The following is a 22,802-nucleotide window of genomic DNA, read 5'->3' as shown; positions in this document are numbered from 1 at the left end:
AGAAGCACTCAACCCAGGATGTCAAGAGAAACTGCTTTTCACAGATAACAGGAGTTACAAAGAGATGCTATAGCCCTAAAGCTGAGTTTCCATATGGCTTTCAAGTTATACTACCTTCTTATAATCCATTAAAATTTTAACATTCATTAAGGCAATAGAAATTAAAAAAAATAATAATAATTAGAAAAAAACTCAAATCTTCCTGGCATGCCCCTTGCACTCTAAACAATTACTTCAAGGCTTGACATGGTAACAAGTGCAGGTGACTGGGAGAACTACTGAGATTGAGAGTCCACAAACATCATTATTCAGTCTTGACCCTTAAGACACTTTGTTACAGGCAGAAATAATAAAAAAACACTCCGCCTCACCCTAGCCTTTTGTAAATAAGCTCCCTAGCTACATGTAAGAAGGATTTCTAACCCATTATCAGTTGCAATCCTAGTTCGTAGGTTGTGGGTTTCTGCTTTGTTTTGGTTTTAAGTTCTCAAGAGTATTGGTCAAAAAATTACGGAGAGTTTTCAGGGGTAGACACCGCCCAGAGCACGTGTATGTTATAGGCTGTCTCACAGAGAAGACATGGGAATTTCAGCAAATGGCTCATTATTCATAAGATGTCTTCAATATCTCAAAGAAAGACAGCAATTTCCTGACAAATGTATTCACCCTATGGGGTGGGGCCTCTGACACACATTTTTTCACCCAGGGAACATTAGTTTAGTTTGCCTATGTTCTCCTCTGTGCATTCTCATGATGCCCAAAGAGAGCTGTTGTTGCCTTAGTGTGGAAAAGTTACGCTAGATTTACAGGAGCGAAGCGAGGGATCTTCTGAGAGAGCTGCAGCAGCCCCCCAAGTCTTAGCTTGCTTATGGAAGATCATCTGCAAGGTACCACTTAAAGAAAGCCTTACCATCCATCACTATCTGCAGCATTCACATTCACACCAAACTGCACCAGGAACTTCACAATTTCCGTGTGCCCAGCACACACAGCGTTGTGCAGTGCCGTAATCCCCTCATCATTGGGCATACTGGGATCTTCAACCTATTCAGCCAGAAAAGGACCCATTCACATTTCTTCACATAGAAAAATGAGTTGACTTTTTGTGAAACATGACTTTGAGGCATATTTTTTTGAAGGATGTGAGCAACATTCAGAAAATTCCAGCAGTAACTGATCTCACAAGAAAACTCACACACAAGCTTGCAGCCCCCTTTTAATAGTGGGAACCAAAAATGGTTCTGAGAAACAGATAACTTAGTAAAATTATTTATAACAAATTTCTGGCATTTGCTTGTTTATCTGTAAAAAAATTCATATTGATTTTGCTTAAAATTATTCTGATAATGTGCCAGACAGTGGATGAAAAACTAGGTAACTATCAAGGAAAAAGCTGTGCAAATTTACAGTCTTTATGCTTAATACCCACTTTAACACTGTTAAAACCAGATTCCAAGTGGAACAACAGGTCTGGGTGTGCACTATTATTTTAGCTTCCCCAGTCTGGAAAAGCTGCAGCTTCCATCCCAGTTGGAACCAAGACTGCTATTCCTTCTCTTACAAGTCACCACTTATACCTCATAAATAATTCTCTGCACGAGGTCAAACTCCCCCTCCAGAGATGAATCCAGAAGCAATGCAAGGGGATTGAATTTCACTCTCATTCCATGCCCAATCCTCTCAGAGCCAGTTTTACGCAGGTTTGTCCTCTTCCCCTGCAAAAATTTAACACAGGTTTTAGGCATTTTTTTCCTGAGAAGAATATGGAACTGCTTATTTGGGAATAACAGCAAAAATTACTAGTTAAGGCAGTGTTTAATATTAAATTCAGACTTTTTTCTACCAGTTCCCTGACATATTACAAATATTGTAGTTTAGGCATGTTATGAACAATCACTGCCTTTCTAGACAACTCAAATACAGAAAGCACCTCATTAAGGGTAAAAAAAGCATTATATTTCTTCTGATTATTCAGATGATTTTCACATTAGCTCTCAAAGTAATTGCACAAACCAAGTAGTACACTCCACGAAGCACATTACTTTTTAAGCACTGATGTCAACATTTTCTTCATAACATCTTCCTAAGCTTAGCAAAGGTTAGCAGGAACAAACACATTTTTTAAAAATGGTTTAGGAAAGTATATAGAACCTAGTGTAGAAATGCTTACATGCTCCCAGTGACACTAAAAACCAAGCAATTCTGTAGCTGAGTTTGTACTCTTTCCTTAAGGGAATACACATGCATTAGCCTTGTGCTCTCCCCATCTGGCTGTGCAGCAGCAGTGAACACTGTTCATAAGGGTATGTACAATTCTTACAGCTGTACAAAGATTAGTAGAAATTACTCATGCTTTCCAAGAGAAAACATGAGAAGATATATAAGAAGAGATTCTCAGAAGATCCTCCTTTCCCTGTTGATATATAAATGTGTCAGCACAACACAAGTATTTACTGGGCGAGTTTCTTCTCATCATTGCTGAATTATTACAAACCTGAACAGAAACAAGCTCTTAAAATTTAGGAAATCCTACCACTCAAGTTTCTTTGTAAAAGGGAGAAACGAAAAAGGCTTTAAAGCATGAAAACATGCAATGAATATTCCATGCAGAAATTACAAACTTAAAAAAAACATTTAAAGCCCTTGACTCCTCTGAAGTGATGGAGGAAAAAACACCTTCAAGTTATTAAAATTCTATTAACTATAGGTTTTTAAAGAGAATCTTTGAAGAAATGAAAGCAGTAAGCATTTCTGTTCTACAACAGTGAGATAAGACCATATCTCTCACACACACACACACACACACACACACACACAAACTTTGAAATCACACAAGAAGGTAAAATGATGCCTACACTTAGCCTAAAGAGTCTCCATTTTGATGCAGTTTGAGAACTGATTGATAATAAATCAGGTTCCATGAAAAATTCAGAAAACATTTCTATACAAGTTCTTGACATTTACAAATTGGCTTTTAAAGCAGAAACTAAGTCTGTTTCTCCATATTTTTTCAAGCAAGTCATTGTTAGATAAACAAATGCAATCCAGGATTAAAAAAAATAATTAGTTTCCATCTCATATCAGCAATCTTGAGAAATGCTTGTCAAATCTGTATGTGTCTCAAAAAAACCCACAACTTTAATTTCTCTTAAAAAGAAAGTATAACTTGGATACATTAGGCAGACTGCTCTATGAAATGTTCTTTACAGTCCCAAAGAGTTTTACTATTTGTGCATCAAATTCCACTTGAAACTTCAGCATGTCATTAATTCTAGAAACAACAGACACTTTTCATTGATGTCATTCACTCTGGAGATGAGAACATCACACAAATAGAACAGATACCCACAAGGAGGTTTCTAGCCTCTTTGTGTGACTGTTCTTCCACATCTAATTAAGCTCTGAAATACAATGCACAGAATTTATGGCAGAGGCTGAGATGACTTGTTGACAGGGCACCTAAGTTATAAGCTAATACTTACAGGAGGCAAAGAAAACTGTCCAGTAACTTCAGGAGGCCTCATATTCATTGAGTCCTCTCCCAAACTCTCTGGTTCCCCTGATGGATAAGGAGGTGGTGGGTATGGAGGATATTCTTCCATGTACACCTCCAGTGGCAGTGAAGCTTCTCTGCTTGTTTCTTCCATTTTTGGCTGCGTGAGTTCATCACTATCTGATACTGCCTCAGGTACAGTGTCCAAAGCTATAGAAGGAAGAACAGCTTCACTCTGATCTGCTGGTGTGTTTTCTGCTTTCTCAGCCATGTTTGGTTCTGCCATAGAAGCAGCTGTTTCTTTTTCTGATTCTGCACTTAGATAAGGATTTGGGACTTCTGTACGGCTTTCAGGACTGGCAGCGGATGCTGTCTGTTTGGAGGAATGTGATGGAGCTGAGATAGTCTCCATTGCAGCCAGAGTTGTCCTCTGATACAAGAGCTTCTGGATATTGGGGCCATTAGGTCCTTCTGGCTCAGTGATGGAGCTACGTTTCTTCAGTGGTCTGGGTGCATTGGAGAGCTTTTTCCTTAGTGCTTCCAGATCAGCATCACTCTGGTTGCGGTATGGATTTGATAAGAAAGGCAGCAATTTGGTTGGACTGAGGGGACGGGGTATTCGCTCAGTTTCATGGTTCTCATGAGCAGAGGCTGTTGTTTCCATCTCAGGCTCCAGACTTCCAGGTTTGCCTTGGAGATTTGAGTAGACATTCTCTGTCTGCAGCAGCTGATTTTGTACACCAGCTCCCGCCATCACAGGCTTGCCATACACTGTGGAGCAATCAGAGAGGGGCAGGGAAAAACAAGTATGAATGAGCAAACCCAATTCACCTACCTAGGGCAAATAAGCAGAATAATACAATCAACTGAACAGAATTAATCCGGTAGCCAGGTTTACCATCATTTATCTGCAAAACCAAGACAGATGTTCTGCACTTTTAGTTAATTCTCATTAACAGCACATAAGATCCACCTAAAATTCTTACAACTGTACTAATCTGCTTAATTCCCCTGAGGAAGAGCTTCATACCACAGATGACATGGGAAGTACCTGTATCTGAGGTTTATGAAAAGGCAGACAGCCACATGCTTACCACTTGGGAAGTGAGGTCCTCTAGTCTGTGCCCTCGTCAAAGCACTCTGCACTGCCTGCTGGAAGTTCTTCCCAGGAGTCTGCTGCTGAGTGTACATGCTATAAATTGAACTTGCAGCCACAGTTTGAGGCTTTCGAAATGGTGGGAGTGAGGCCTCTTTGGGAGGCTGAGGGGTAAAAGGTCTCACAGCTGCTGCTGGGGGACTCTCCTGTTTGGAAGAGGGAAGAATTAGGTCCTGGCTGGAGGAGGGACCTGCAGGCAACACAGAAATTCTTTGCTGTATCTGCTGGGAAGGATGGGAAGGCTGCTGTGTCACTGTTTTTTGTTTGTTCCCCATAGTTACAACAGTCAAAGGCTGCTTCTGCAGGTTTCCATCCACCTTAGTATCAGAAGGTTGGAGATGACTGGCTTGCCCAAAATAAGGCAAATTTATCTGTTTCGGTTTAGTGGGGACAGGTGGTGGTACCTTTGTGACATTTTTATTGGCAGTCTGGAAGACAAAAAAGAAGTTAATTAAGATTAAAAAGCAAAACATGTTTTAGGAGTTCTGCAATGAATGAGAAAAGATCCTCAAAGAATGACACAGTAACTAAGTATTCTACTGTTGCTGCAATATTGTTTAAAACATCATTGGAAACACAAAGAGCCTTCCTGAATCATTCTATCATCATAATTGTTTAAACTTTGAACATATTCTCTTTAATTCCCCCTGTAACAGGTATGTTTAAAACACCAAGCAATGGCAGGGCACAGTAATTTCTCCAGAGATTTCAGAGGCACATAGTAGCATCTGTAGGCAAGAAACTTGTTTTCCAACAGAGAGCTTGTCATTCTCAATTCTTCTGCTACTTCACCTCTACCTGACCAAATGGTGTCCTTGTGCCGAGATTTAGGTGGGAAATCTTGCTGCAATCAAACATCTAAAGGACACTGCTTCATAGAAACAGTGAAAAATGTAGATTATTTTTAAAAACACAAGCAAATGACTTTGTGCATATAGTCCTTAGGGAAAAAACCATACATATACACACTAGTACAAGTAACAGCCATTTTTACATATTCAGTCAAAATGCACATTTTCATCACAGTGACTCTATGGAACAATTTTGAGCTATTAACTGCAATTAAAAGCCTAAAAGACTTTTTTCCTTAGAAGCAGTCTTTTAAAAGAAGATCTAGGTATTCGTTAAAGAGTTTCCTGAGAGCAGTACTTGAAAAGCTGTGTATTAAACCCTATCAGAAAGAATGAAGTAGTTCAGGTTTCCTGCATACCTGTGCATCTCGCAGGAGATCTTCACTGCTCTGGTTCTTCCTCAGTGTGCCGAGCCCAGCTGACTGGTCCACAGAATCAAACATTGAGAATGGACGCACTTTCTTCTCTTTATCTCGTAAAAAAGTTTCTCCTTCAGCTGTTGTTAGAGAGAGGAAGACTTTTATTTCGACAATTTTGTTGTCCCTTTTAAGAATGCTGTTCTGAGAAATATTCTGGACGGTACATGCAAGGGATGCTTTTTTGTATCCAGACCCACACTAAAGACTCAAGGGCCTGCCAAACACTGCATTTTGCAAATCAAACAGAAGCATCTATGAGGGCATTCGTATCTACTTCACCACCCAAAATGAGGGAGGGTTTGGTTTCGTTTGTTAGTTTCTTTTTTTAAAAAAATCCTTGCAACACCATAAATGCTCATATGGCAACAGTTTTTGATTATTTTTTATGCTCTCGAATGAATTTTACATATTTACTAAAGTATCTAGAAGAGAAATATTTTTAACTAGATTCACTTATTTCAAGGTCAGCTAAGTACATACCTTGTCCTTCACTATTCACTATTTCTTTTCCTGAAGTCAAGGCTGTTCCTTGACTAATATGATTGTCTGCATTGGAGCTACTCCAGTCAGTGGCAGATGAGGAAGGTTTTGCACTGGGAACAACAGAACCTATGAGAGAACAAGTGAAATACCTTAAGCTAAAATGATGTATCTATTGGCTTATTTATTGGAGGCAAGTTTGGGTTTTTTTGTAAGAGCCAGGTCTAGACAGTGTACAAGTACCATATCCAGTTTAAGAGCTACAAATCCCATCACTTAAAGTTTTTGTTAATTTGTTTGTTTGATAAAGAGAATGCAAAACTAAGATCAGAACAAGCTACCAAAGCAGCAGCAAAACTATTTGCTCTAATATGTGCCTGCACTTACTGGCATTCAGAAAGGAAACTTCTAGACTGGCTTCTTTCCAGTTAATAAGAAACTTTCTTTGGATATTTACAGGAAGTTAAAAGTGACAGGATGGTAAGAAGTTATGAGAAAGATATTTTGTTCATTGAAGAAAAATGTGAAACATTAAAGCAGAAATAAATCCCACCTATCCAAAACCATAGAAAAATCAAGTGTTTATTCATGTGCATACAGACACACCACCACACATCCCTTTAGCAAACATTCATATTTTGTATGGAACAGAGCTAAAATTCCACTTTAGTTTTAGGATCTGCAAATCATAAACTGCAACAGTTCCCCATTCTCCAGGACAGCAAGAGACACTTGGATTGGTTTTGTGCCATGGCTACTCTATTAATGTCCAGAGATGGAGGGAGAGAGATAAAAAACAAGCAGAACTTCTACAACCTCAGCCTAAATTTCTTTTTTTTTTTCTGGGGAAGTTCAGAGTTTCTCTCCTTTCCCAGTTGAAAAATAAGTATTTCCCCCCCAAGACAGCACAGAATAGATATTTGCAACTCGCCAGTGTCTCTAGACTTCATTGTCATGGAGTTGAACTGCAGCTCATTGGACAATGCCATCAAGAGAAGCCAGGCAAATCTTCATTAACACTCCAAGTAAGAGAGGTGAAGCCTTATGTCAGGTGTTGGACTTGCATCTCTCTGCATCCCTACACCATCAACATGTCAGCAAGCTTATTGTTACATCTGTGCTACACAAAACTGCCTCCTTTTACAAAACTGCCTGTAATATTAGTTAATCCTTCACATGTGTCATTTCCAAAACGCATGATCAGAAAACTTGGCTTTGCTAATTTTTAAGTCCAGACACCAGGCTGTGACCATGTATGTGCTAAAACTGCTTCTAGAAACTCACACGCTGTTGTACAGTTTTAGGAACTTTTTTTTTTTTTTTTAATAAATTACTAGTTTACAGAAAAATCCTCCTATGATCTATACTATATAACCACTCAAATTGCTCACTAAGGGGACTAAATTTATAACACATGGAATAGCATAGCCTCAGTGCTTATAAAATACATTCACTGGGGCAGGAAAATTGCAAGTAGTAAGAATGACAGCTGGTAGATAAGAAAACAAAACATTTCTGTAGAAGATACATTAATTGCAAGTTATTTACCTGCAGGAGCTTTAGCTTGTGAACTGCTCCCAGTTCTCATGTTTGGTAGAGTCTGTGTTTTTAGTGGACCATCAGTTATCTGGAAGGCTTGCATTCCATCTGAAAATGCTGGTTTCACCAAAAGTTCGGGTCTGGAAGCAATACGTGGAATGGTAGAGGACTGGATATAAGGACCAACTGCTGCCACTCTGCTTGGGGCAGAAACCACAGGCTGGAGTAAATTTCCATCTGAAGAAACCTTTAGGGGGGGAAAAAATCAATTAAAAAAAAAAACAATATTATGCTGCAGCATCATCTATCAGTCTGAAACAGAAGTTAAAAAGGATAAAACCAGTAGAAAAATTATACTCCAGTATTGAAAATGCTTTTTTTAGAAAATCTTTAAGAGATATAAATATTAAGTAGTAATTGCCAAAAAAAATTACCTAAAAAATTTCATGACCAGACAAAAAGAGCTCTTGTTCATAAAGAGTAAGTAGGTTAACACCAATGTACCATGAAAAGTATTTTAGTAATACAAGACTTCCACCATGTATGGATAAATACAAGTCTAGCATCTAAGCCGCGCTCCCCACAAGCAAGATTTTCCTTCAGACTGTACGGGCCACAAATTAAAACAATTTTTCTGTTATTAAACATCCCTCACTTACTGGTAAATTCTCTTTCTGTTGCAGAGCTGCCTTTTTCTTCCACAGGCGCTCTCGCAGCTCATTAACACGCTTGTCCATGACTGCCACCTCTGAGTTACGCTTGTTCAAACACTCCCTCTGTTGCTGCAGCTTGGCATTCTGCTCCTGGTTCAGTTTGTTCCTCAGCTGAATCAATTCACAAAGCCAGGACAAGGTGGGGGAGGAGGGGAAAACAACAAAAATCAAAACAAATTAACTTTCAGGATAGGGGACAGGAAACAGTTACAAAAAGCAAAGCCTTCTAAAACCTCAAGTCATCATGTCAAACTCAGATTATTTTCTCTGAAAAAAAATGTTGATTGGTCTCCAAATTTTACAGAAAGGAAAGGTAAATACACTGAGTGCTCCTTGCCCTGTTTACCTTAAAGAGAGTACAACTAACCCTACATCCTCAGCATGCAGGGAGCCAGCTGTTTCAGGAACAGGAACAATGTATTTCATTCAGATGAAGCGAGAAACAACCCAACAACCAACTTACAGCTCTTAAAGAGTTTTGGTTCACAAGACAGCTTTGCATTACCTGCAGCTCCTTGTACAATCGGTCAAGCTCAGCTACAGCTGACTGGTTGTCATGGTAACCATCAATCCGTCCGTTCTTCAGCATCTCCAGTTGCCTGGTGAGTTCCTCTACCTTTGACACTGCCAGGACCAGCTCACGCTGCTTTTGCTGGAACAAGCTGCTTATCTGTTCAATCTCTTCCACTGGAGAGGATGAGAGAGCACCATAGCTGCTGTGGGACACACCCAAGCATGGGTTGCTTCCAAGGTGGTGGTTAAGGGGACAGAGAGTGCCCTGCCAGCCTCCAGAGCAGCACTGCATAGAGCCTGTGGTCAGCGGCTGCAAAGTCGTGCTCCCTGCCAAACCAGCTCTTCTCCGGGCATTTGCAAAAACAAATGTACTAAGAGCAAGATTATGTAAATTCATTCTGCTTTGAGCACTGATGGGGAGGGGAAAATAATATTTTTTACTTTCTTAAGTATGGAAACAAACAAAACCACATTACCAGACTGAGATTCATCTACAGAAGCCTAAATTCATTTAATGCTGAATTCTGCAGGAAGACACTTACTCAGCCACAAGGCATTTTTATGATATTCAAAACTCTGAATTTAGGTCATAGAAACTCAATGGCAGAACACTCCAGCTGCTATACTAAAAAAAACTCAGAGGGCATATTAGGGTCTATAAGAAACAGCTCTCTTCAGCTGCTCCCAGTGCAAAAACTGTTGCATTATAAAACAAAGCTTAAGGAATCGGTTAGAGTTCAATCAGATACCAAGATCAACTGGGGAAGGTACAAGGAAACAGATACACATGCTGCAAGATCTTGTATTACTCTACCATCCTTCTGTTCCTTTAAACTGATGCTTATTTTGTGCAACAGAACACAAACAGAGCAGAACTCCCCATAGAAACCACTTTTTGCTTTATCTGAAAAGCACCATGATTCTGCATAAAACCATATAATTCTATTTTGCCTTAATAAACCAATATATTTTCATTTGAGTCCATGTGGAAATGGTTCTTTACAGTATGTATAGAGGGAGAATGAAAAGGGAGGCAGAAAAATGTGTGTTGATATGAAGCCTGAAATAAAATACTCAATGTTGCATCAACATGTTGAATTGCAAGCAAATGTTGTAGTACTATTGAAAACTATCTGGATTTACATAATTAAAAAGTAAATATTCAGCCTCTCTGGCTATTAAGTTACCTCTTGCTTAAGAGGCAACATGAGTATCATGCCAAGCTTTGCTACAACCCAAAAAGAAAATAAGCTCCAAATATGTGAGGCGCAAACATCAAGGATGGAAAAACTAAATGTGGTACACAAAAGTATTCAAGTAAGGAAAAAAACCTATGCTGTAATTAAAGAGCAGATATGCCACACTCAAAACACAGGGTGCCCTTTTGGGATATTTTAAAAGACAGTACAAAAATATATGTTGTTCTAGATCATTCAGAAGTTTTCTTGATAATTACAAGATGCGAGATTGTCAAATTTATACTGGAAATACCTCCTCTGAATCACTGAAATCACCAGAAATTTTAGAGTTCCAAGAATCATGTTTCATGAAAAATCACAGACCAATTCCCCGAGCAGCAACTCACCCAGTTTCCCATTGCTGAGCCTCTTTTGCTCTACATGGCCTTTCAGTGCTCTCACTTTCTTAAGTTTGGCTTCCTGATTCTCAGCAATTTCCTTCAGGCGTTTCAGTTTTTCTTGCTCAGCAGCTTGCTGCAGCTGTCGCTGATCCTGTTGTTTGAGGAATTTCAGACGCTGTTCCTACAGACAAGACAACAGAAGTAGTTGTGGGTTTTTTGTTGTTTTGCTTGTTTGCTTATTCAGTTGTTTTTTTTAAATTAGGTGATGGTATGATACTGACAGAAATTCTCAAAACTTAAAAATGAAAACCACAGCATCTTAGATGAACCCAGTACCCAGTACGCTGACTTCTTAAGAGTGTTGAAGGAGGTTTGAGAGAAAAGAGCAAGCACATATTGATACTGTTCCAATGCAACCCTCCAGGTACAACCATTCTGTGGCACAAGCACCGACTGAAACAGACATGGTATCCCTAAGAGCCCTTGGTAAATCCTTCTTCCATGAAAAATATCAAAACCCTTTGAAGTCTAAGAAAAATGTTAGCATTTATGTTCCGTGCCATTTTCTAATTTTATTTACTCACTACTTTCCTCTCAAGTTGCAAAAGCTAATGATTATTTACCCTCTACTTTCTTCATAACTGCTCGTACTTTACAGATCTCTATCATGTCACTTTTTAAACATCTATGTTATGCAGGAGAATATCAGATGTTCTTTATGTAGAAGGCAATCCATAAACTGCTGACAATTTTCATCACTTTTCTGTACTTTCACTAGCTCTGCTAGAACCTCCTTGAGACGAGGGATCATGGCACACACCAAAGCTCTGAAAATCTACAATTTCCTGAAAATGATCACTGCTATCATGGCACAGGATTACTCAAGACACAGGAAAAATGCCAACTGTATCATGCCACATCAACAGAAGCAGAGCCAGAAGGCCAAGGTTGGTGATACTCTCCTACCCCAACCTCACCTGGAGTACTGTGTGCAGTTCTGGAGCCCTCAACACAGGGGACACATGGATCTCTTGGAGCAAGACCAGAGGGAGGCCACAAAGATGATCAGAGGGATGGAACACCTCTCCTATAGGAACACAGGCTGAAAGGTTGGGGTTGTTCAGCCTGGAGAAGAGAAGGCTCTTGGGGCAGCTTTCCAGTATTGCTGCCTTCCATTGGTCTGTAAGAGGAATCTTGGTGCTGCCTTTGCATTTTCCACACTTTGTCTCCTAATTCCTCTCCTTACAAGCCACAAGTGTGTGTTTGTCTTTGCCATGTGACAAGGAAATGGCTGGGGGGCTCTGAACATTTTCTAAGGATTACAGGCAGTTCTGAGCTCTCTTTTAGCAGTTGTTTTTTTTCTGCTCAGTGAATATTTGTAAGAAGGTCTTCAGGAATTTATCAGAAACTGCTGTCTCAATGAGCTGGGCCAAACCAGAGATCAGAAACTCTGCATGCTTTTGGTGCTAAATCTGGTGTAGTGCCAGGGCCCAAAATACTGTTTGCAAGTGTTTATACTGCCACACGTGGGATAAGTATTTACACTAAATAACAAGACATATTGAGTGTGGAGTACTTTCACAGAAGATTTCAAAAGAATAAAGGCAGCTTCTCTCCTAGGGTTTGAAGGGATCTTGGCATTTGAAAGAGCCCTGGAAAGGCTTTGGACATATCAGGGATGCGCACGTGCATTGGTTATATTCTGGGAGAATCCCTAAGAAGGGGTTCTAAAAACTGTGAAGAAGATGAGGCTAAATTTCATTTTGTAGTGGCATCAAAAATATTTGTTGGAGATTGATAATCTCTAAGGTCCCTTTCAACCTGAATCATTCTGTGATTGTATGAAAACCTTTAAAGTAACCTGTCCCCCATTTATACAACAGATATTGTCTCAGTGGAGAAGATCCATCACTCCAAGAGTATAAGAGCAAAAGGGTGTGCTATCAGTCTCCATATACAGATGGTTATTGTTTAGAGCTAAAAGGAACCACTAGGTCACCTATATAATCTTCCTTTAATTTGCTGCCAATTACATGTCTTCCAGTTCTGGAGATGACAGGTTGTTCCAGTGGTAGGAAGACTTTCCCTAGAACACACTAAAAGCCATGTCTACCACTGTGTTCAGGTGGACCACAAACCTAAGTTTTACTCACTATTCCCCCCACACACAAAGGGAAGATAAAAGGGGAACAAAGACCAGAGATTTTAAGTTGGAAACAGAAAACAAATTAATACAGATTTACTAACACAGTGGAAAGGTAAAAACATAGGGGAAAAAGCAACAAAGAATACAAATATATGCAAATATATACAAATACACACACACACATATATATATGTATATACACACACACACAACCTCATAGATAGCAGGTGGCCAGCTGGTACTAACAAACAGCAGCACAGCCAGCTGGAAGTGGAAAGAAAAGAGGGCAGAGCTGCTGACTTCCAAGGTTTTTATATAGTATGGCATGGGAAGGGAAGGAAATGGGAGGGAACAGATCCCTCCCTTTGCATTCCACCCCTCTCAAGAGTCCCAAAACCCTCCTGCTTTAGTGTTTCCTGGTCAAACCATGGCACACTGCTTAATAACTAACAGTTGTACTCAACTCTTCTTAAAAAAAAAAAAAGAAGCAGCATCACTCATTTAGAAACAGGGATTCTTGTGCACTTTGAATACAAAGGGAAGAAGAAAATGTGAGCTTGCCTTCCAGAAAAAAACAGGTAACACCTACAGTGTATATGCACTCATTTAGTCAATCCCACACAGAAAAATGTCAAAAATAGATCTTACAGCTCATGTCTAAAAAGAAAGTGCATTTTTTGCACTGAGAGTCTATTTTTAATACTGCATGTGATTTCAGAAGGTAGGAAAGAAGCAATGAAAAGACTCATTTTGAGAGGGTTTCTAGGAGAGCTGATCTGATCCAGAGAGGCACATTTAAATTAAAAATTCTCCTTGTGGGACACCAGTAAGGCTGTTGTTCTTCAAAGTGTAGGCAGCAGATACTTACGTGATGAATAGCTACTCAGACTCAAACCATAATTTTTTATTTTTAAATCTTTTAGAACTCCCTTTACAGCAAATATACATAAATTTCCTATTTCTGATATCATATATTTAGTGATTACAGTGTTATTTATAAAACTATATCTATTACCATCACCTATGAGTGAAACAGGCAAAAGTTATGAACATTTAGGCTTCTCTCATATTTAACACATCTCAGTTGGAACATTTTGCTTTGTCAAATTAGGGCATAATAGGTATTAGCTGTGCTGTTAATCTTACAGTCAAAACTAATCACTTGGTTGATTCACTGATTTCTTATATTTATAGTTTCACCTTCTTCATATCTCTTCTTACTGTAAAATAGAAATATAGTTTAATGACTACTTTTACAGGCTATAGTATTACTTTGCAAGTGCTACAGAGCCATTAGAAAGCCAAAGTTTGAAGCACTCCACAGAAGTACAATTATTGAAAGCCAAGGGAACTGAACAAGATACTTAAACACATTGTGAAGGAGGACAGAGGGGACAGGGGCACAACATGACCCAGCAGATCTCAGAAGGAGAAGGAGATGGAGCTTACAATCAAGTGCTCTTCAGGAAGGGCTCACATTTAACAATTCCCCACCAAAAGCAGGGCTTTCCATTGTACTTTCAAGAGCAGTGTGTACCAACAACACTTAAGTAAAATATGAAATCTATGCCACCATTCTGCAGAGTCATTCAGACTATTTTTTTCTCCTGTGTGATTCAGGAGCACCTTGTGTACTTCGATTAGCTTTTCCATTATTATTCAGCAAGTATTTTGTAAATCATCCTCCTAGCTACTTTCATCACATACATGCCATCTTTCCAGACAGGTGCCCCAGGAAACCAGGCACATTGAACTGTATCAGGAAAAAGCAAGATACTATTACAGGACAGCATTATATCCAGAGACAAAAGCGTCATTCAGTGGTCAAACAGGTGACTGGCTGGAAACCACACAGAACACAAACAGAGCTGGCAGAACCACAAGAACAAATGACAGTCTGTGTGCTCTATCGATATAGTGATCACTGACATTATTTTATGCTTTACTACTCGATATTTCCATAGGTTGACTTTCAAATTTAAAGAAAGAGAGCTAAAGAAAGGGAGCCCTCTGTTTAAAAGAGGTGAAAAAAAAAAAAACAAATTAAAATTGCCAACCCTCCCTCCACCTCATCTGAATATTACAACCTTTGCTCCTAACTGTAAACAGTCTCATTCCTAACTCACCTTGTTAGCCAGCATTAGCTGTTGAGCCTCAATTTGTTGCTGCTGGCGTGATGCCATTTCTTGAAGTTCAGCCAGTGTCATATCCATCCTTGGAGCAGTGACCTGTCAAAGATAAACCAAAGACTGATAAGTATAGAATTTTCAATTTGACTAGTGTGTAACTAAGTAGAGCTACTGCAGAAAAGTATGATTAAGGTTTTTAAAACAATAGTAACAACAACTGAGTATCCAATAAATAGAAAGAAATGGTGCATTTCTATGGTAATGAAATAGTTGTACCCTCAAATACACGAGTAACCCAATCCAGCAATGCATAAGGTGCATCTCTTTAAACATTAATATTTCTAGCAAAATCCCAGCAGCATTTTAAAAAGGTCTTTCAAAGCCCTTTATCATTACGATCAGCATGAATCAGCTTTCTCTGACTGAGCCAAAAATGATCAACAAACATCACACAGATCTGTGGTCATAGGTGTATTGTTACAATTCAAAACACTTCAATGTAGGTTGTAAAAACTTGAAAGTTTAGACATAGTGAAAAAAAGGAAAGAAGTCATAATCATTTGAACATGAGGAACTTTGACTCTAATGGGCAAAACAGCAAAGGAGGGGTCAATTACCTCTCATTTCCTTCCCATACTCAATAAAAAGATCAGGAATGCCAGCAGCCCCTCCCCTTTTTCCTTCTGCTTGCTGCTGGCTGTGTTGCTGTTACCCTGCACTTCTTTACCACCAGTTCACCGCATGCTTATCAGAGCCAATATCTACTGTGCTGTATATATACATATTTATATTCTTTGTTACTTTAACCCTTATGTTAAACAATTGGGCTAAAGAGCATAGTGTAGAGTGGATATACCATATCCCCTAACACAGACCAGCATCTGGAAAAATGTAATGCTACAATAGCTTGCTGAAAACCACCCTGAAAGCAATGGGTGGTGGGAATTTCAAACAATTGGAATATGCATTTCACAGAAGCCACCTGGCTAGTTAATGCTGGGGGATCTATCAATCAAGACAGTCCTGCTCTTTCAGACCTTTTACATACTGTGGATAAAGTCCCTGTTGTTGTGTGAATATAACCTGTTGGGAAAAACTGTTTGGGTCTATCCAGCTTTGGGCCAAGACAAACCTGTCCATGGGGTTGTTTCTGCTCAAGGTCCAGGGCACACTTGGTGGCTTATGCAGCAGGATGGGCAAGTCCATTATACACCATAGGGGAACTTAATTCTAGCTGAGAGCATCTAGTTTCACTTTGTATAGTTTTAATTGTTTTACAACAGTAATTAGTTGTATTAAGTGTTTTTTCCCCAGAATAATGCAGTGGTGTCCAAGAGTCTCAGGAAGAGTTTGCAGCATGTGAGGGCATGAACCCTGCAGACCCTGTACCATCTGTCTCGCTTTGAGAAGCTGCCATGATGAGCACCTGCAGCCTGGAATTAATAAAAAGTCTTGTTTAAAAGACAGAGCATTGCCAAGTGAATGAGTATGAAGAGAAATGGAATGGAATAAGAGGTGGAATGTCACCGTTTGAACAGGCCGAACCAAAGCAGGAGGGCTTTCAGACTCTGAGAGGGGTGGAACACAGAAGGGTCTATTCCCTCCTATTTCCTGACCATACTCTAAAGTTCAGGAATGCCAGCAGCTCCTCCTCTTTTTCTTTCTGCTTGCTGCTGGCTGTGCTGCAGTGTATATATTTGTATTCTTTGTTACTTTATCCCTTATGTTACCCTTATGTATCCCTTATATTACCTTTCCCCTGTGTCAATAAATCTGTATCCAATTGTTTTCAGTTTCCAACTTAAAATCTCCTGACTTTATTCCCCTTTTATGTTCCTTCTGTGTGTGGAGGAGGGGGAAAGAGAGGATTTCTGCTCTTGGGTTTGGAGTCTGCCCAAAGTGCCAAGCCATGACAGAAGTGAAGGAAAAGAGAGAAAATTAGGGAAAAGATGCTGAATTTGCTGCTCTCATGAGTGCACCTGTACACAGAAACTGCAGCCAACCAATCTCAGAGACATCTTAACTGTAAGCAAGGTTGATAATTGCTAAAGGATTTATGCCTGTTTTAAAGGAGTCGTTATCAACCTCTCCAGACCAGTTTCTTAGTTTTCAGGTTAAAATTTGCACTTGTAACTCGAAAGACGGAAAGCCTTCATTTTTACTATAATGGCCATTGCATCAAGCACTTACTCCATTCTCTATTCTTTGATCACCAGACACTTTCACATCATTTCTTTCTAAGGCTGCATCTTGAGACCTTTGTCCAGTGCCTAGAAAGAAATACAGGAATAGTCAAAGATGGATAAAGTACTTCCAGATTTTTTTTACTCCTTTAGACATAACATTTAATATAAAAGGAGAAAAGGTACACAATCATTTTGTTTTATAATCTGAAAACCCCTTCTTCCCAAGTGCTTACCATTAAGATAAACTTATGACACAAGACTTTCTATAAAGAGGTTGCTGTTAAATGTCAACATTTATTTTAATATAGAACTGTTTCAAACAGACAATCAAAAAAAGCTTAACCAACAGTATGCTATTTCAATATTTTTTCCACAGTCAACAAGCAGTTGGCCTCTACTCAGTCTGCATTACAGATGCAATCAAAAAAAGGTGTTCCCTTTGAACTAATTGGTTAGCTCACAGAGAGGCATTTGCACCCGTGTTCTAAAGCTAGTATCTAGATGTTCTGCTATGCCTTCCTCAATTGCCTCAGAGAACATGAATAACAACAATTAGGGTTAGTCTCCTATCATGAAAGACATGCCATTTAATCTACAGCTGGTTATCTGCCCGTAACAAAGTTTAAAAGCTTTTTTTTCTTCTTCCCGGCAGTCATAGTGACAGTAAATATGATACTTAATTAGAATCCTCCTTTAATGTTTCCATCAAATTATGTACTAACTGTGTTCACACACCAAATACCAACCTCACTCATTTCCCTCTAGGACATACATGTACTACAGGATGAAGCCATGCCTGTTAGCTTTACAAGATCACATTCCTGCAAGACTAACTGCAGAGCTTCTAACTTCCTCAAACATACTCTGCAGCAATGCTGTAGTCAATAAAATGCCAATAATCCAAATACTATGACCACCCTGGACTTGAAAAATTACCTCCTGACAACTAAACTGCACTGTAAGATCCTTAGAAGATAGAAATAGCACAGGTTTAACTTCTCAGTTACTCATTCTATCATCAACATACATTTCAAACATCAAGACACATTTAGCCATGCTAAAATATGCTGGGTACCATGCCAGTCAACACAAATGCAGTATTTCTAACATGAAGAAAGATTACCAAAGATGAAAACAGAAAAAGAAGAGGAAGAAGAATCCAGTAGACTGACTTAAAGGTAAAAATATTAAGGATTTTACTGGAGAGATTAATATGGGGTGTACAGAAAAACCTTGAAAAGCAAAAAAGTCATTTTCTTTATAAGTTTGACATTTAGATTTACAAAGCACAGATATTACATTCTCAAAGAACTTGACTAGGCAGTTCATTTAATGCTATCCCTGAAACTAATACAAATGTGTAGATTGTGGGAGAAACATATATAAACTTTATCCTCCAAGAATTCTAAGTTTATCACCCTGGTATTATCTATGTGAAACAGCCTAAGCCCAAATAATAAATTACACTACTGAACAACAGCTTGCTTACTAGGGTTAAGAGACTACCGCAGATCTCTGGATACTTAGCTGTGGCTAATACATTTAACATAGAATGCATTTGGATGCTTTGGTAAAGCCCAACTCTAGAAAACCTGCAAAAATTTCAATTTGGATTTAATGTTCCCAGATTTGGCAAGGCAGGATGAAGTATTTACTAAAAAAACAAAACAAAACCAACAAAACAAACAAGTTTTCCATTACTAGACACTAGCAGTCATATAAAAAAAGGCTGTAATGCCATACTGACAACCAACATGAATAAATAACACATGCAAGCTGTTTTCTTAACCTTGAGAACTTCAATGCAACTCAGACAAATGAACTGGGCAAGGTGAACACCTACCTGCTTCCTGGCAGGGAAAGCATTCATGTCGAAGAAAGAAACGAACCTCACTTCTCTGCATCCCAAAGTTCTGCAGAATTTCCAGCATTCGTTCATTATCTGCTATGGGACGCTCTGAAAAGGTAAAAAGGCAGCTGTTACATACCTAGGCACCTTGGGCACATACCAAAACAAAAGTATCTGTCCATCATCTTCCACTTGAACACCTGTTATGACTCAAGTACATTGTGTGCACCTGAACCTTGCCTTCAGCCAAGGCATTTTTACCTTTCCCTTAGGAAGGCATTGTACCACTCCCTGCTTCTGAAAGTAAATCAACACCTCTAAAAAGCAGATACAGCCCTTTAAAAGCCTACCCCTGAAGGGAGAAGCTGAGGTACCATCATAGTCCAAAGGGAAGCAAAAAAGGCAATTTAGAGCTTTCAGGTCTAGTACCATTGCTTTGTGGAAATCAACTTACTTACCACCACAGGGAATGTGCTGGTGTACCTCCTGCTCCACTTCTGTGGTACTTCAGACAAACTTATTTCTCAGTCATTTTCCCCATCCTCTGCCCCAGTACCTAGAGGGACTCATTTATTTCCTATTCAGATGAGAATTAAGAGGGACGCAACTCAGATAATTCTTCTCTTATCGCTTCCTAAAGATTGCAATCAAATGCTGGACTCCAGCCCTTGTGTTCAAGGTCAGGCAGAAGCACCCAAGCCTGAAAAAGCTTCTGAACAGTACCCATGGGCCTGGTCCTCAGCAAACCACTACAGCTCCTGTCACTTTCAAGTGTTTCTCTACAGCGCCTGTCAGCCACAGAACAGCAAATTTCAAAGTTCAGATTACATATTTTGAAAGCCCCATTCCTGATAAAACTGGAAAAGCTAAACTACTTGGGAGTGACAGCTCAAGGGAAAAAAAAAAAAGGGGGAGGGATGAACAAATCTGAGAGTAGTTCACATTCAGTGCTTCAAAGTCTCTATGTTAACATGAAAATATTATTTCAGAAGAAAAAATTGTTGATGCTAAGCATAAATGTTTTTAGTTTAATAAAAAGAGAAGCTATGAACATGTTTTCAGTGTGTGAAAAGCTCCTTTCAACATATAAGTGCTTCTTTAAATGAAAATGCTGCAGCTGTGCTCAAGCGTTCTAGGAAAGAAAATTTCTAGAGTCACTGTCAAGAGAGATTAACTTTACAGAATAAGCAAGTAGGTCACTGTTACAGAAAAAGCTGTCTCTTGGCAGTTACTTGTCCAGACAACTAAAAAAGCTCTTCATCTGTTAAACCTTAATTCAAGAAAAAAAAACAAAAACAAAGAAAAAAAACAGTGCCACTGTCACATTTCCATCTGAAAGAATATACAGCAGGCTTAGGAGAGATTTCTAGCAGCATGGCAATACTTCAACTGAAACTCTACAATCAAGGGAAATGCCCTTTACACAAGGATTCTATCAATACCACTCAGTGATTTCAAAGGAATGTGAAAGAGATTTTTCAGATACCAAACAAAACTACATTTGGGAAGCTCAAGAGGAAAGGACAAACAACCAGACTTTTTGGTATTCCCTGCCTCATAGGAAAAAATCTTTATACATGCACACACCTTTTGACTGCTTTCCACAGTGGCAAAGGTAGTCACCTAACAAAATTCTGGCAATAATTGGAAGCAGAATTTTGGCAATAGTGGAAAGATCAATAAAGTTTGCCTGAATAATAATCAGATTTCAAGCAAAAACCAAGAGGATAGGGAACGTAGTAAACTTGCCCCATTCAGGGAGCAGAATGCCTCAAGCGCACTTGGAGCAATCTTTCAAAGCAGGCTTAATAAGGTATGACAACAGAAGCTAGAATTTCTGAGCAAGCAAGAAAAAGATCTAGAGAAACAAGTGATCTAAGAAGGATGCCAGTAATTGAACTCTGAGAAGTTATTTTCCAAACTAAATCTTTTGTTTCTACCCCACAGGGCTAGCTGCTGTTTGCCATGTTTATTCTAAAAATAAAGTTTATTTTGTTAATTTGTAAAATGCAAACAAAATAAGTCATGACTTATCTTGGAATAACAAGATAGCAAACTTTGCTGACATCTAAAATGAGATTAGGTAAAAGCGGTAAGTATTTCTCCCCCACCCCGGCCTTTGCCCCTCAAAAAAGATCCAAGAGATACATGAAAACATACCTGGCAAATGATTGCTACTGGATGCTATAAGAGATGCTTAACAAAGTGCATATATTATTGGAAACAACATGCATCCAAGGCTCAAGTCTTTTAATGTTACATGATTTAAGACTACTGCATTTTTTGTTACCAAGTACAATTTGAAACTCTGTACAGTTTATACACACAAATCAGTGTTTGTGTATAGAAGTAAAAATTAGTAAATATGACAGGACCAGTAAAGGGACAAGAATAATCTAGCTTCTGAAACAATACCCAAAGTTTTCACTGTATAAATAGATTAATTTTTTTTTGTCTTATGACAATAGATGTACAAGTAACACTTAGATTCTTGATTGTTCTTCTTAGATATCTCACAAGGTCTCTGCAAAGACTAATCCCAGAAAAAATACTCTGCTTCACCTTGTTTCTGCATCCAGATTATTTTCTTACATCTCCTTGAGTACCAGAGAGGCTGACAAACTCATTTTACAAGTAAACCTCCAATTATTATATTGTCCCACTCACTGAGAAATTATCTTTTCAGTGTAACAAGACCATTTGGAATGAAATACTGAGAGATTTCACTTGCCTCTTGGTATAGGTGCTTTCCCTCAACTTCAGGATAATCTCAGCTGCCTTTCTAGCATATTCTACATCAATATATAAAAAGTCAATCAAGAATACAGGTTCTGAAAATACAAGAAGAACTGCCCATACTACCAGGGCTCCATCTTTGGTGACAAGAAAACCCTGTCCCTCACCACCACCATGCATGCTCTTTAACAGGGTGTGAGGTTAAGGCTAACTGTAAATTCAGACATCTTACAAAAACCTCTATTTTACTTGTCTTTCATGGTAGACTTTGATATTGTGTTGATTTAGACAGATTTGGACCAAAAAAACCCAAAAAAAACAGTAAGACTTTCCTGAAAGATCTTTTTGCGTGCTGGATTGTTGATTTTATGTTATTATCATTTATAAAGAATCATTCTTTACTAAGGAGAAGAAAACAATTTCTGTTGCATTTTTTGAAAAACTTAAAAATAACAGAATCATTACAACTCTCAGAAAGGGCTAAAAATCTAAAGATAGTTCAGGTATTTCATGCTATTAAATAAATATTCAGCTCACCAAAGATTTCTTTCTTTCTTTGAAAAGGTATGAGGTGAGTTAACAGAAAAAACAACAACAACAACAAACAAAACCAAAGCAAAAGAAACCAAAAATGCAAACAACCACAAAACAACCAGACATAAGTCCTTATCATCCAATTCCTTTGTAATTTTCTTGAAACTTCTTGAAACATCTCAAAACACTGGCTCAAATACCATTATTTTTCATTATTCAATCCTCACTATGATTCATCTATGTTGCACATCTGAATGGCTACCAGTATCTAACAAGTATCACAGAGACCTGAGATAGCCTTTACCATTTAAGCCTTAAAAAGTTAGCCATACTTCAGGTTTTCATTTGTTTGCATTTGTTTGTTGACAAGTTCTCCAGTTCCAGTGGAATACTGCAAGTTGGGGAGATTTGAACTTCCATGGCAAAAATCATCAAGAACACAGAAGAAGAAAAGAGAAGAAAAAAAAAAAAAAAAAAAA

General features: G+C 38.7%; 1 protein-coding gene across 3 annotated transcripts in view; it reads right to left on the bottom strand.

Moving 5' to 3' along the window:
- Positions 1-22,802, bottom strand: part of TP53BP2 (tumor protein p53 binding protein 2) — a 51,708-nt gene that overhangs the window by 7,035 nt on the left and 21,871 nt on the right. For all 3 annotated transcript variants that reach the window (XM_030447314.1, XM_030447312.1, XM_030447315.1), the window contains 13 exons: positions 19,048-19,161; positions 17,209-17,288; positions 15,016-15,117; positions 10,750-10,924; positions 9,157-9,338; positions 8,598-8,762; positions 7,948-8,185; positions 6,400-6,528; positions 5,860-5,996; positions 4,588-5,077; positions 3,483-4,264; positions 1,578-1,715; positions 911-1,044 (listed from right to left, as the gene is read on the bottom strand). In XM_030447314.1, the coding sequence (XP_030303174.1) occupies positions 911-1,044; positions 1,578-1,715; positions 3,483-4,264; positions 4,588-5,077; positions 5,860-5,996; positions 6,400-6,528; positions 7,948-8,185; positions 8,598-8,762; positions 9,157-9,338; positions 10,750-10,924; positions 15,016-15,117; positions 17,209-17,288; positions 19,048-19,161 (2,866 nt within the window). The remainder of the gene's footprint in view (positions 1-910; positions 1,045-1,577; positions 1,716-3,482; positions 4,265-4,587; positions 5,078-5,859; positions 5,997-6,399; positions 6,529-7,947; positions 8,186-8,597; positions 8,763-9,156; positions 9,339-10,749; positions 10,925-15,015; positions 15,118-17,208; positions 17,289-19,047; positions 19,162-22,802) is intronic.

Source organism: Calypte anna, chromosome 3 (genome assembly GCF_003957555.1).
Source record: "Calypte anna isolate BGI_N300 chromosome 3, bCalAnn1_v1.p, whole genome shotgun sequence".
Classification (NCBI taxonomy): domain Eukaryota; kingdom Metazoa; phylum Chordata; class Aves; order Apodiformes; family Trochilidae; genus Calypte; species Calypte anna.
This window is presented reverse-complemented; position numbering and strand designations above follow the sequence as displayed.